At 36.4% G+C, this 13,082-nt stretch overlaps 2 protein-coding genes across 2 annotated transcripts; both read right to left on the bottom strand.

Annotated features, from left to right (window-relative positions):
- Positions 1-759: 759 nt before the first annotated feature.
- LOC129776023 (vitelline membrane protein 15a-1-like) lies at positions 760-1,364 on the bottom strand. Its single transcript, XM_055781389.1, has one exon. It carries the CDS (start codon positions 1,236-1,238, stop codon positions 909-911), a length of 330 nt encoding a protein of 109 aa, XP_055637364.1. The 5' UTR covers positions 1,239-1,364; the 3' UTR covers positions 760-908.
- A 6,337-nt stretch (positions 1,365-7,701) lies between these two features.
- LOC129776019 (vitelline membrane protein 15a-2-like) lies at positions 7,702-8,283 on the bottom strand. Its single transcript, XM_055781385.1, has one exon. The coding sequence runs from the start codon at positions 8,231-8,233 to the stop codon at positions 7,772-7,774; it is 462 nt and encodes a 153-aa protein (XP_055637360.1). The 5' UTR covers positions 8,234-8,283; the 3' UTR covers positions 7,702-7,771.
- Between the last annotated feature and the right edge of the window lie 4,799 nt (positions 8,284-13,082).

Raw genomic sequence — 13,082 nt, 5'->3', positions numbered from 1 at the left:
AACAGATATAATTGAATGAAAAAATTCCAGAAAATATTTTTCCTTTAACATCATTCAGCCACCTCATTTACTCTCGGTTTGTCAGATCTATGCGAGAGTATAGGAAGGTTAAAAATAAGAACGGAACATCCTTGAAAATTGATTCAGATGCAACTTCAAACAAATGGTTACCATTTCTACGTTAGACCTACGTCAATTTTGCGTTTATATGTGTCGCCTAGTTGCAAAACCGGCCAACTCCAAAAATAAAAATTTTACAGGAAAGACGATTGCCATCTGGAAAAGACATGCCACCTGTTTTGCAGCACATCATGATTTTCAAACGCGTGTTTTATAAGGTATTGATCTATATTGATGCTGTTTCTCACTACCAATAAGTGGGAAAATGTATCTATTGTCTAAAAAACCATTTTCTCCAAGTTGTGGAGTTGGCCGGTTTTGCAACTAGGCGACACATATATAACCCACTTCAAGTTTTTGTTGGAACTGATTTTACGAATATTGTAATATTTTGATTTTCAACCTTGACTTTCCAGGAAATTCTTGATTCTAGTTTGTGGAAACAATAAGAATATAAATAAAATCTTTTACTAGATAAAATTAACAACTATGAAAAAATGCAGCTTTTCACATAGAAACTCCGAAAGTCTCTCAAATGCATTAAAATGTTCAATCAGATAAGCTACCCACATAGCAGAGCCATAAGCCATAAGAGATCAAGTCAAGGATTGCTGAATACCATCAATGAAACATTTCGAATTAGATTACTAGTTTACAAAATTTATTATCTTATCGATTTCGAAACAAATGTTCTGTATAGAATACTGAATAATTTTGGGTCACTGTTCACAAGAAACAAATTCCTCTGTCCACGACGCATTCAAACCAACTTTCCAGCTGCGCTATGTTCACTCCTCCAGTTCGTCGACTTCATGTTCGAAGGCTCGGTATCCGCCACCATAGGAAGGAGCCGGGGCAGCGTGTCCGCCGCCATAGGAAGCAGCGGCGTGTCCTCCGCCGTATCCACCGCCGCTCTTGCTTGGGCTGCAGGGGGCATGCGCCACCTGTGGGGCACATCCTACCAGCAGACTGGAACCGCACTTGACTGCCGGGGCCTTAGCGGCGTACGTGTGAATCGTGGCATGGCCACCACCGTATCCTCCGCCGTATGATGGAGCGGCCAAACTTCCCAGCACGCAGAAGACCGCGAATATTGCCAAGATGCAGAAGGATTTCATTATGTTAAGCTGATAACGTGCTGGTTACTTGTGATTTGAGGTAGAACAACTTAGGATTCACTGAGTTTACGTCGGAGTATGCGCCATATTTTATAGATCACTCAAGCTATTTGCTTTGCTCGAATAAAGTGGCAACCTAAATATTATTACTTCCTCAGCAGGGCACAATATTTATAATGTATTGTTTACGTTCCATATCAGTGCACTGTTGCATAGTTGAAGTGACCCGCTTGGGGGGGGCAAAACAGACCCACATTTATTCCGCTGATGAGTGCAAACTATCCATTTATGAAGCTCCCGAGTTATGTTCATTTGCTCGCTCAATCAAACGAAATGATACACGTGAGCGAATAAGAATGTCGCGGAAAAAAAATATATGCGCTGAATCGGATCGTAAAAAAATAATAATGAAGCCACACATTGGCAGAAGCTTTCATTCGATACAGCGCCAACGATGTCGATGTTTATGTGTCACGATTGAATTGATCAATTTGATTCAATTGGCACTCGTTTTGCTTCAAGCTGTCACGTGGCGCTTCAATGGTGCAATCGAACGGTCGTTTAATGTTCAAGTCGTCATAAATTGTGCTTATTGGCTAAATTATGGCTCATCGGAGGCTAGCAGCCCAAAGCAGGGAGGCGTTTTCATGGTCGTGGTGACCTTGTTCAGATCGTTGCTTCGAGGGATAATTGTTTCAAAATCCATAATTGCCAACTCCATCAATTCTAAATATTTAGCATCTGTGTCAGCTCAGAATGGGCATAATTTCTAGAAATTACAGAAAAATAACGAATTCTGTTGTGATTGATCCTACACGCAACTGGAGAATTAATTGTCATTAATATGTCAGAATGATCGACAGCGTTCCACCATCGAAATACCATTCCCTTCTACAGAGATGAGAAGAAAAACCCATCATTTCCCGTTCCAGCAGTAAAGAACAAGTAACATCGAGGAATGTTTCTTCCTAAATCAGACTCGTCCAATAAATGTTTTATAACCAAGAATGATGGATGAATATCATTTCTCTCAGATGTAACGTGAAACGGTTCTATTTTAATATCATCTCGAATCCGCCTTCTTGCCTCCACCATCGCCAGAGCGCCTCCTTCCCCATTGTCGAACGGTTCGGCATAACGAGAATCATGCGTTTTAAAACCCACCTTATCCGAGTTTAGCTATCACTCCCCCACCTCCTCCCCTCCATCTCCTCATCCCCGGAGGGAATGTTTCCACTAACGAATCGTCTGTTTGGCTTGCTCTGGCAGAGTTTATTTCCATAACATTATCCTTTCGTGTCTGAGGATGGTATCACAAGCAAGCAAGCAAGAGAGAGCAAGAAAAAAAAACTCTAAACGAGATGCGAATAAAATAAACCCGCTCATTATTTCCTTGAATTTATCATAATTTTCATATCATTACGAGGCATGAATAATAAGCAGCCGGTCGACCGCCAAGTTGATTAAAAGGAGCTGATTTGCGGGGTAGGGGAAAGGGAGTTAGGGAAGAAAATAAGGCTCAGAGCAACGTTGCGAGATGGGAACGGATTGGGTGAGCCTGGATGAGCCCGGCTGGTTGAGTGGGTTGCTGATTGCCTTACAAGCTTGACAATTGAAATGTATATTGCGTTACAAACTCGCTTGTTGTCGTCTGTCCGCCGGTCGATTTCATCATTTAATTTGGGTGTTTCTTGCTTAATGTAAATTTATCCGCTGGTAATTAATGTAATGATGTTTTTCTCTTTTCCTTCCAGAGGTTTTTCGATGTTGGATTTTGTACACTGAGGCATGAGGCAGACTCAAGGTAAATTATGGATGTTTTTAACAGATTTTTATTTGAAACACAATTCGGTCAAATGTTGATGTCGTTTTATGTAGTTTTTGCGGAAAGGTAGAAAAAACTAAAAGTAAATTCTTCGCTGCAGCTAACTCCACTTACACGTTTAGAAACAATCCAATGTTTTTTCAAGATAAAACTGTTTTTTTTTTCAATAGGCGTTTATTAAAACTCCAGGATGATTTTGTATTTCTTTTTAGTCTCTTAGAGAGTTTTAGAGCTCCGATAATACGCGGAATGGGTTGACAAGGTTACCGCGTATAGTGAGAATCGTATGAAAAAGACGTGTAACCACGAAAAAGATATTTCGGAATAAAAACTGTTCACGTTTATCGCCAACAAATTCCGGGAAGGCCTTTAGAATTACGAAGGGCAAAAAACCCGTCAGAAATTCTCAGCGCTCGCATTATAGAGTCTATTGTGCTTTCCTTGTTGTTGGTGAAAAATGAGTCCATTTTTTTTATTTTTGAGCAAGTTGGGTTCGCGAATTATCCGGTCATGGATAATTTGCCATACTGTACTGAAAAAGAACCCGATCTAGAAAATAAAAAAATCAAATATATTTTTGGGTAGTTTATAACATCAAAAATACTAACGACCTCTTAACTTATTATTTATTTGTAAATAAGTAACGCATTGCAGTATAAGTGAGGTCAAAATGCGACTTTATAGAAACCTTGCTTTTTCCTGATTTGACTTAAAAATTTACCTCAAATTAAATATAGTTGTAATTTTTCGAATTTTTAGCAAAACAAAACGGCCTCAAATCGACCGTAAAGTTCCTAAGATAAATGGTACCGAGATACTTTTATTGGTACTTTTTTATGGCTTTGACTCTCCAGGTCGAGATCTCCCCTTAAATTCAATGTCTCGCCGCAAATCAACGATGTGTTTTCATTATTTAATCAAACCAAGGCACAATAGTCCAGGAGATGTATTTAAGTGGAAATTAGCATTTAGAGCTCGTCAGTAATTCTCTAGACAAAAACTGTCTTTGTCAAAGTTATTACATATGATAGAGCACTCATTTTTATAAAATAGGGTGACCAAAATTGTCGATAAAATAAAAAATCTGAGATGTATTTCTTATCTTTATAGATAGAGGTAATCATAGTTCGACAATGTTGTAGCCCTAGTTATTTGAGACATCTTTGTGAAACAAAGTTTTTTTCTATCTCTTGAAATAACCAATATAGCGCCTTTTTTCTAAATTACGTTAGGGTAACCATGAAAAGAACTGTTTTTGCTCTAATTTTTGAATTTTAAATTCTACATAGAAACTGTCTTCGGAAGACTTTTAGAATTTACTAATACAAACATTTTGCGATGCAGAACTTGTCAATATCTCAACTTCACTCAAAGTTATTGATATTTTCCCCCAAAAAACACGCTCTCTTCATTTGTTTATCATTGACGGAATTTGAAAGAACAAATTTCACTCTGTATAATATGTGATTTTCAAAACTATGTTATTTTGTGTGCTTGGGTAAATTAAAATTGAAACCATGAGTTTTTGGGTAAAAAAACATCGATAACTTTGAGTAGGTTTAAGATACTGACAAGTTCTGCATCGCAAAATGTTGGTATTGATAAGCTCTAAAAGTCGTACTAAGAAAGTTTCGATGTAGAATTTGAAATATAAAAGTTAAAGCAAAAAAAAAACGATTTTTCATAGTCACCCTAATGCAACTTAGATAGAAAGTGCCAAAAACAACTTTGTGGGAGATATTTGTTTTTTAGACAAAACTGTCTTCAACAAAGTTGTTACATATGATAGAGCGCTCATTTTTTATGTTTAACCAACCAAAATTTTTGATGAAATAAAAAATCTAACTTTCTTATCTTTACAGATAGTGATAAACATAGTTCCACAATGTTATAGCACCAGTTAATCCAAACAACTTTGTAGAACAAAGCCTTTTTCTATCTTTTAATATAATCGATTTAGCGCTTTTTTTCTAAGTTGCATTAGGGTGACCATGAAAAAACGTTTTTTTTGCTTTAATTTTTATATTTCAAATTCTACATCAAAAAGACAGTTTTGATGTAGAATTTGAAATATAAAAATTAAAGCAAAAAAAAAACGTTTTTACGTACGACTTTTAGAGCTTATCAATACCAATATTTCGCGATACAGAACTTGTCAATATCTTAAACCTACTTAAAGTTATTGATGTTTTTCTACCCAAAAACTCATGATTTCAATTTGAATTTACTCAAACATAAAAAATAACATAGTGTTGAAAATCACACATCATGTAGAGTGAAATATGCTCTTTCAAATGCCGTCAATAAACATTGTTTAAGTTTGCCCCAGAAAGAATGACAAACAATTGAAAAGAGCGTATTTTTTGGGAAGAAATATCAATAACTTTGAGTGAAGTTGAGATATTGACAAGTTCTGCATCGCAAAATGTTTGTATTAGTAAATTCTAAAAGTCTTCCGAAGACAGTTCCTATGTAGAATTTAAAATTCAAAAATTAGAGCAAAAACAGTTCTTTTCATGGTTACCCTAACGTAATTTAGAAAAAAAGGCGCTATATTGGTTATTTCAAGAGATAGAAAAAAAAACTTTGTTCTACAAAGATGTCTCAAATAACTAGGACAACAACATTGTCGAACTATGTTAACATTTATCTATAAAGATAAGAAAATTAGATTTTTTATTTCATCGACAATTTTGGTCATCCTATTTTTGATAACATAAAAATGAGCGCTCTATCATGTGTAATAACTTTGTCGAAGACAGTTATATGATGTTTCTTGGTGTATTTCATTAACGTAACTGACATGTTTGATCTCTTAAAAGTTAAACGTCAACTGAAAAAAGTAATATAAGTTTGTCGTAAAGTAGAAAAAATGAATTATAAAAAATCAATATTTATAGCTGTCTCTTTGTTAGAAAATACGTGCATGTGATTTTCAACATGGCTTAGTTTATAACAGCTTGGTCTCGTTCATAAATTGGAAAACGTTCAAATTAATCGGCCTGTTTGGAATCGCGTTGTTTTATCGTTGTCATTCAATCGAGGAGTATTCACATCGGTAATCTAAGTTTGAAACACAGCCATATTGCTTCCTTTATTCATGGATATTTTCATTACTCTTCATCGATTTGTAGAACTCAATATTTTCAACAAAAAATATTCCAGCCAAACATGACAATTGAAAATTTTCGGAAAACTCTGAAGGAAAAAGAGAAAATTCGAAAAATTAAATTCCCATATGTTCCACAGTTACATAGTGACAAGTGCTGTTAGTCCATTTGATGTTCGCGCTAAAGAAATAGATCTTTGTTCGAAACTGAAAATGGATTTTCATGTGATGAAACGCACTCCTATATATTCGTCTATCTATACCAAAAAAAAGTATCGCCAGATGTGTTGATAAGAGCAGAACTCGAGGAAGAAATTGTCCGATTTAAGGCTATCTTTATTCTATCATATTTTCTGTATAAAACATTTATTCCATGTAACGGAGAAATATGTTATTTGCAAGTGGTTGAAAAATCTTGAACGAGAATTTTGTCTGAAAATAATCTGATATTATAATGATGAGTTTTGTTAGAAATACTAGGAATTTTATAGTGAAAAGTAAATTCAACGGAGACGAATAGAAGATCAATCAATGAACAGGTGAGCGATTGGACCCATGAACTGGCTCATAGTAAGAAAACGTGAATGTTTGAAGGTATTGATAACAAAAAACAAATTTTTGGCGGGACGAAGTTTGCCGGGTCAGCTAGCACTTATATATTTTTGCAGAATAAAGCATTCATTTTTTTAAAAAAATGTCGAGTTTTTGCAGCCCTATTCTGTATTTCGACGGATTTCCATTTCGTTCGAAACCGAAATTTCGATCGAGTTATAATTTCGCATTCCCTATTTCTATCGTTTTGCCCATTTGATGTTCGTAGAGAAAAAGGTCGAACGTAATGGAAAAACCACTCGAACGGAATACAGAATGTAATTTTAGCGAGTCGTTCGAAATATTTCGAATCGATCGAAATACAGAATAGGGGTGTTGAGGTACTGAAATTTTATAGTAAAAAATAATTGTAAAGAGTAGATTAGAAGATCAATCAATGAACAGTTGTGCGATTGGACCCACGAACGTGCGCTTAGGAAGAAAACGTGGATGTGATATCGAATGTATTTTGAGCGGGACGAAGTTTGCCGGGTCAGCTAGTTATTTATATAATATAATCGTTCGAAGTAATTTTCAGCAGCTTCAGTACACTTTTAAAGTCGGTTCATTTGCGATTCAAATGTGTTTTCATTTGTTTCACATTTTGAGAAATTGCGTTCAACGATTGAACTGAACAATTGAACAAGTGAACAAGAATTTCATTCGAATGACCCTAATGTCGTGTAAAAATGACCCATTAATTTTGCCTTATTTTGTATAAAGTTTAAAAGTCCCAAAACTCTGAGAAAATATTTTTTCAGTATCCAAGCGGCCAAGAGGAACAAACTCCCTAATTCACACCTTGGTTGCCAGGATATGATTGAGGTCTCGATACATAATTGACACACTTGCCAAAACGTTCAAAACTTACTAGCCAGCACGAAACATTGAATAAAAATGATGACAAACAATAACAAAATAATATTGATCTAAATATTGATTTATTGACGAATGTCTATGTCCATCGCATTTCCTTTGTACCCAAGATCTCACAACCATTATCAGCGCTTATTCCTCGAACTCATCCATAGCTTCCTCATGATCCATGTGGGAACGATATCCACCTTTTCCGCCGCCATATCCACCCTTGCTGCCACCACCGTATCCACCCTTGCTTGGGATGCATGGTACCTTCGCTACGCTGGGAGCGCATCCGACCAGCAGACTAGCTCCACATTTCGCAGATGGAGCCTTCGCGGCGTAAGTGTGCACTACCGGTGCGTAGCCACCACCACCTCCGTAACCTCCTTTGGGTGCTGGTGCTGCGTATCCTTTCGGGGCCTCGTACTTGGCAGGAGCAGCGTAGCCTCCACTCGATTCGTATCCTCCCTTAGCTGGAGCACCATAGCCGCCGCTCGATTCATATCCTCCTTTGGGGGCCTCGTACTTGGGTGGTGGCGGTGCACCGTAATCAGCCAAAGCTCCTGCGATGACCGAGACGAAAACCGCGACGACGATGAACTTGTTCATGATGAGTGCTACTTGTTGAGATCGCGGTGTACAGCTGGACACTTGGACTGTTACTGATATCTGCTGGGATGAATTTGGACCGGTTTTATAATAGACTTAAAGTACTGTGACATGGGCGACACGCATAAAATGCGTTTAGGTTGTTATGGCGTGTAAAATGTGTAAAAATAAAAAAAAACGATGATTCCGCAAGAACTCTGTGTTGTTTGTTTTCTTTTCAAAACAAGGAACCTCTTCTGCTATGTGTGCACAACTGAAACGCGCACACATAATTTCAATGTGTACACTCATAGTATATCGCATCGTATGATGGCAGAAATGTATGAAATCAATGCATCGGTCTCGCAAAAAAAAGCTAAACTTGGATTTTATCCAGATGTTGTTTTTTTTTTAAATTTCAATTGAAGGTAATTTAGGTAATGGTCTGAAATCCATCAAAATACTTTGCCTAAGATTCTTCTGTGTGTAATTTACAATATCGAAATTAATGCCGAATTACAAAATTTGGATTAACATCGCTTGTATTTTGAGGTTGTGATGTTGAATGTAATGATGAACAAATATATAACATCAGATTGAATAAATCAGGATCTGTTTGAAGAGGTTTTACTCAACCAAGCCCTGAACACAATCACTCACCTTGAACGAATGCAATTAACGTTAAGTCATCCAAATTGCTTTACCATAAATAAAGCTCGACTAGAATTCAAATCAGTCTCTAACGTGTATTTCTTCCGATTGATGAATTTGATATTAATATATTTTATATACACACAAAACCAACCCGTTCCAATAATGACAAATCAGTCCGAAAGAGTGATAGATTAGATCCCGTTCGATATCCCCTCGTTACGCGGAAATGTTCCTCGCTTCCGCCCCCCAATAAAAGGCTGATCGGCTGTAATTAAGAGCGGAACAAAGAAACCTCGAAATCCAATAAAGAGAACGTTTCATCATCGTGTCGAACCAATCGAAGCCCATGGAAGAACACGACGTACGCTCGATCCGAAGAAGGCAGCCGAGGCTCCGAGGCTCCGCTCCTTCAGGGGGTTCCGGTGGTTCGCTAATCAATCAAATTTATTATCCGCGATCCGTAATCCAAATTTTCTCGAGCACAAAAGTCTATGATCGTCTGCTGGCGAGCCGATGATGGGGATGATGACACTGGGGAAAATCCAGATAAGCAATTAAAATATGCACTCGCTCGAGTGTGGGTGCGGTTCTCATAAAACATTCATTCGCATCGAAAAGATCGCCGACGAAAGTGCTGTTGATATAATAATGTTCGCTGACGATGTTTGGATAACATTTGGATTCACAGCTGGGAACGATGCCGACACGGATGGCGGGGGTCATAAAATTTCGATTTGCTCCCGAGTCGATGCAGCCGTTGGCCCTGGCCCTGGTGCGTACGGATCCGATGTTCCGATGAATCCACCAGCTGCTGTCGGTAATTGATTTGTTCTCCGTGCAGCGCCATCAAATCCGCTAATGTTAAATATGCATTCACTCCCACCAGCACACACTCACACCCACCCACATACTCTGTGTGCTGAGCAAACACTTTCAACAGGCGGAAAGTGCTTCTCCGGTAGTCGTCAACAAACTTCGAAAATTCAAGCAAAACACTTGTAGTCGAAAATCAACAAAGGCACATACAGAGTGAAAATAGAATACTTTATTATGCTAGGTAAATATTGAATTATGCAATACGTTGAAAAAAAATCAGAAAAGCTTTTCTGCAACAAACTCGTTGCATAGAGCAGTGAGAAAAATTCAGCCGCCTGCCCACCGCCTTACAACATGGCTCGGGTTGAAAGCTGCTCGTATTTAAATTTTGGCCCCTGGAAAGCAGGGCCAGCAAACAGACATTCATCATCTGTCGCTCAGTCGTGCTTCCCACCCGTTTTGGAACGTTCAGAAGGGGTGGCGAAAGGGGTCGTACAGAGCAGAGCAGGGGAGGTTTATTTGCACAGACCAATAGCCTCGGAAAACCCGAGCGGATGCTGCAGCAAGTCTGTGAAATGGAGAAGACCGAAAATGAAAAAGAAGGAAAGGACGGGAGAAAGTGGAAATAATTCATTTTGGTAAACAAATTTATTTAAGCATTTTTGCATCCTTTCCTGGCCGTCTGGTCCCGGGGCCCCGATGGAGAAGAATGCGGAACATATGGAAAATAATGTTGACGAAGCGGGGGAGTCTGCTTTCTCGGATGAGTATGCAAGAAAAAGCCGTGGTAATGTTGTCTGGGAGGCGATGGAATAGTTTCTATTATTTTTCTATTCTGATTGTTTGAAGTTGTTGAGTGTTGAAAATCTCAACACAGTATGTCAATTAGGTTTCGGAGCAGGTAGTGAAAATGAACTTTTAAACAAGTTATTCTAATGTCTTAAGTAGTTTTCTTTAGCTCGAATGCATTCTCTTATGGATTGAGTCGCAATTGGTATGCGGGCTCTAGCTCATTTTAAAAATGGCTTTCAATTATGTAGGTGAACTAGTTAAGAAAATAAAGTTTTTTTATGATATTTTGTGAAAATGTTGTACTTTGGAGAAAACCTCTTTTGGAGATCAAAAAGCCATATCATTATCGATTGCATCAATCATCTATTAAATTCATTCTTCGTCGATAGCCTCGAGTAACAGGAAGTATTTGTTCATATCTCCTGTGTTGGTTATTGGTTTCGTAATCGGTGAAGTTTTTCCCCCGTTTTTTTTTTGATATTTTCTCAAAGAACATCTTGCGTTAAACAGTGCAGTACGATGCAGTTAGCCAAAAAAGGAAGATTGTCACCTGAGCGATGCCATTTGAATTCGTAGGTCAATTTGTATTTTGTATGTTTTGATCTGGCTAGAATTTTTCAGACGTATACTTTAGTACCAAAAAGGACAACTTGTATCATCGGTTTCCCATTTTGACTATAGCCTTATTTTCGAGAGAGGCCTAAACAAAAAATGACTTGAGAATTATTTAAAAAATGTAACTTAGGAACTGTTGCTCCGAATGATTTGGTATCATTCGCAATGTTTTGGGTTATGATTGGGGCTATGTGAAAAAAAAATAAATTATTTCGATATTTAAAACTTAATACTCAATTTTGTCATAAAAAGGTGTTTTCGATTTTCTCTAATGTATAGACGATTTTCATGCCAACTCGATGGGTCGTTGGCAGCACCATCTCAGAGAGCAGTGAAACTTTGCAGGTGTAAACACACGGGTCTTTTCAGCAACTTTGCATACTTGAAATATTCAAAAAAGAATTAGACTTCTTTTTGAGAAGGTCCAAATATTTTTTCTTGATTTAAAAAAAAAAAATTTAAAATATAATAAATAATAAAATATAAATCTAAAATCTTAACACCTATAACATTATGGTCCAAGGATGAAATGTAGGAGATTGTTTGATTTTCATAAAAAATATCAAAATTTGAAAAAACAAAATCCTGGGAAAAAAATAGTTTTGAAAATTAAAATACCTTTTTCTCAAGAACAGTTTTTTGATAAAATTCTCGAAAGAATAGATATAAATAGCCCTTACAATTTCCAACAATTCGTCCATACATCGAAAGATGGGCACTTTTACAGGGAAAAGTTTTATAACAATAACTTTTCCATGTTTTCTTTGAAAAAATTACAACTAATCCATATTTTGTTCAAAGTCAAGATAGCGATAGAGTGTGTTCGACAAAGTTTTAGATCACATTAAAATACGAACTTTCGTCCAAGACATCAACTTTCTATCTTTTATAGTTTCTGGAATATTCCATGCCAAACGATCTAGTGGTTTTCAGATTTTCGTGACAAGTGGTAGATTTGTTCTTTATCGCAAACAATTAGATCATTTTCTATTTTTTATTAGGGTGACCACTTCCATTTTAAGGGTTGTCCGAAAAATCAACTTTCTCTTTCTCTTTCTACAAAAAATGACTTTTTTTCAAAAATTCATAACTTTCTAAACACTGAACCGAATCTAATGATCCACATATCAAATTAAAGCCTCCGTCTTTCTAGAAAAAAAAACACATTAGCAGGAAATGTAAAGTTTCGTTTCCGTTATTTTTGATTATATTTGTTCCTTATGGTTTTCATGGTCACCGGACCAAGGGCGCTTTATATTTTTATATTTTTTCTAGAAAGCTTTTCTACATAAAATATCTTAAGATCAGAGATGTGTCCGTTTTTGTTTCTATGTTATGATTTTTCAAATTTAATCGATGGTTCAAAAAATCACTTTCATCCCAAAAATGATTTTTTTCAAAAATTCATAACTTTTGAACTACTGTACCAATTCAGATGATTGATATACCAAATAGTGTTTTACACTAGTTTTTTTTTTTTTTTTTTTTTTGAAAACGTATCACACTAGCGACTAAATTGGATTTTAGTTGCATAGATCTAGTACAGTCGCATTGAAATATTGAACGAAGACTAAAAACATATAAACTTTGAAAAATCATAACTCAAAAACGAAAAAGAACACATCTTTGATTTTCGGATATGTTATGTAAAATATCTGCATTGGCTTTAATTTGATATGTCGATCATCTTACTCGGTATAGTAGTAGTTCAAAAGTTATAAATTTTTGAGAATAGGAAAAAGAGTAAAAAATTGATATTCCGAACTATTGGTTAATTTTGAAAAACCATAGCTTAAAAAATGAAAAAAACACATCTCTGATATCAAGATATTTTATGTAGAAATTCCTCAGCTTTCTGGAAAAAATAATAAAAATATATAGCGCCCTTGGTCCCGAGACCATGAAAACCATAAAAAACAAATACAATCAATAATAACGGAAACAAAAGATAAATTTTCTGGAAAAAGACAAAGTGATTGGCTTCAAATTGATA

Source organism: Toxorhynchites rutilus, chromosome 3, assembly GCF_029784135.1.
Source record: "Toxorhynchites rutilus septentrionalis strain SRP chromosome 3, ASM2978413v1, whole genome shotgun sequence".
In the NCBI taxonomy this organism is placed as follows: domain Eukaryota; kingdom Metazoa; phylum Arthropoda; class Insecta; order Diptera; family Culicidae; genus Toxorhynchites; species Toxorhynchites rutilus.
Note: the sequence above shows the minus strand (reverse complement) of the source record. Positions and strands in the feature narration are given on the sequence as shown.

Bases quoted from the DNA above. Each gene is read 5' to 3' on its own strand.
- LOC129776023 (XM_055781389.1), bottom strand. From the start codon at position 1,238: ATGAAATCCTTCTGCATCTTGGCAATATTCGCGGTCTTCTGCGTGCTG.
- LOC129776019 (XM_055781385.1), bottom strand. From the start codon at position 8,233: ATGAACAAGTTCATCGTCGTCGCGGTTTTCGTCTCGGTCATCGCAGGA.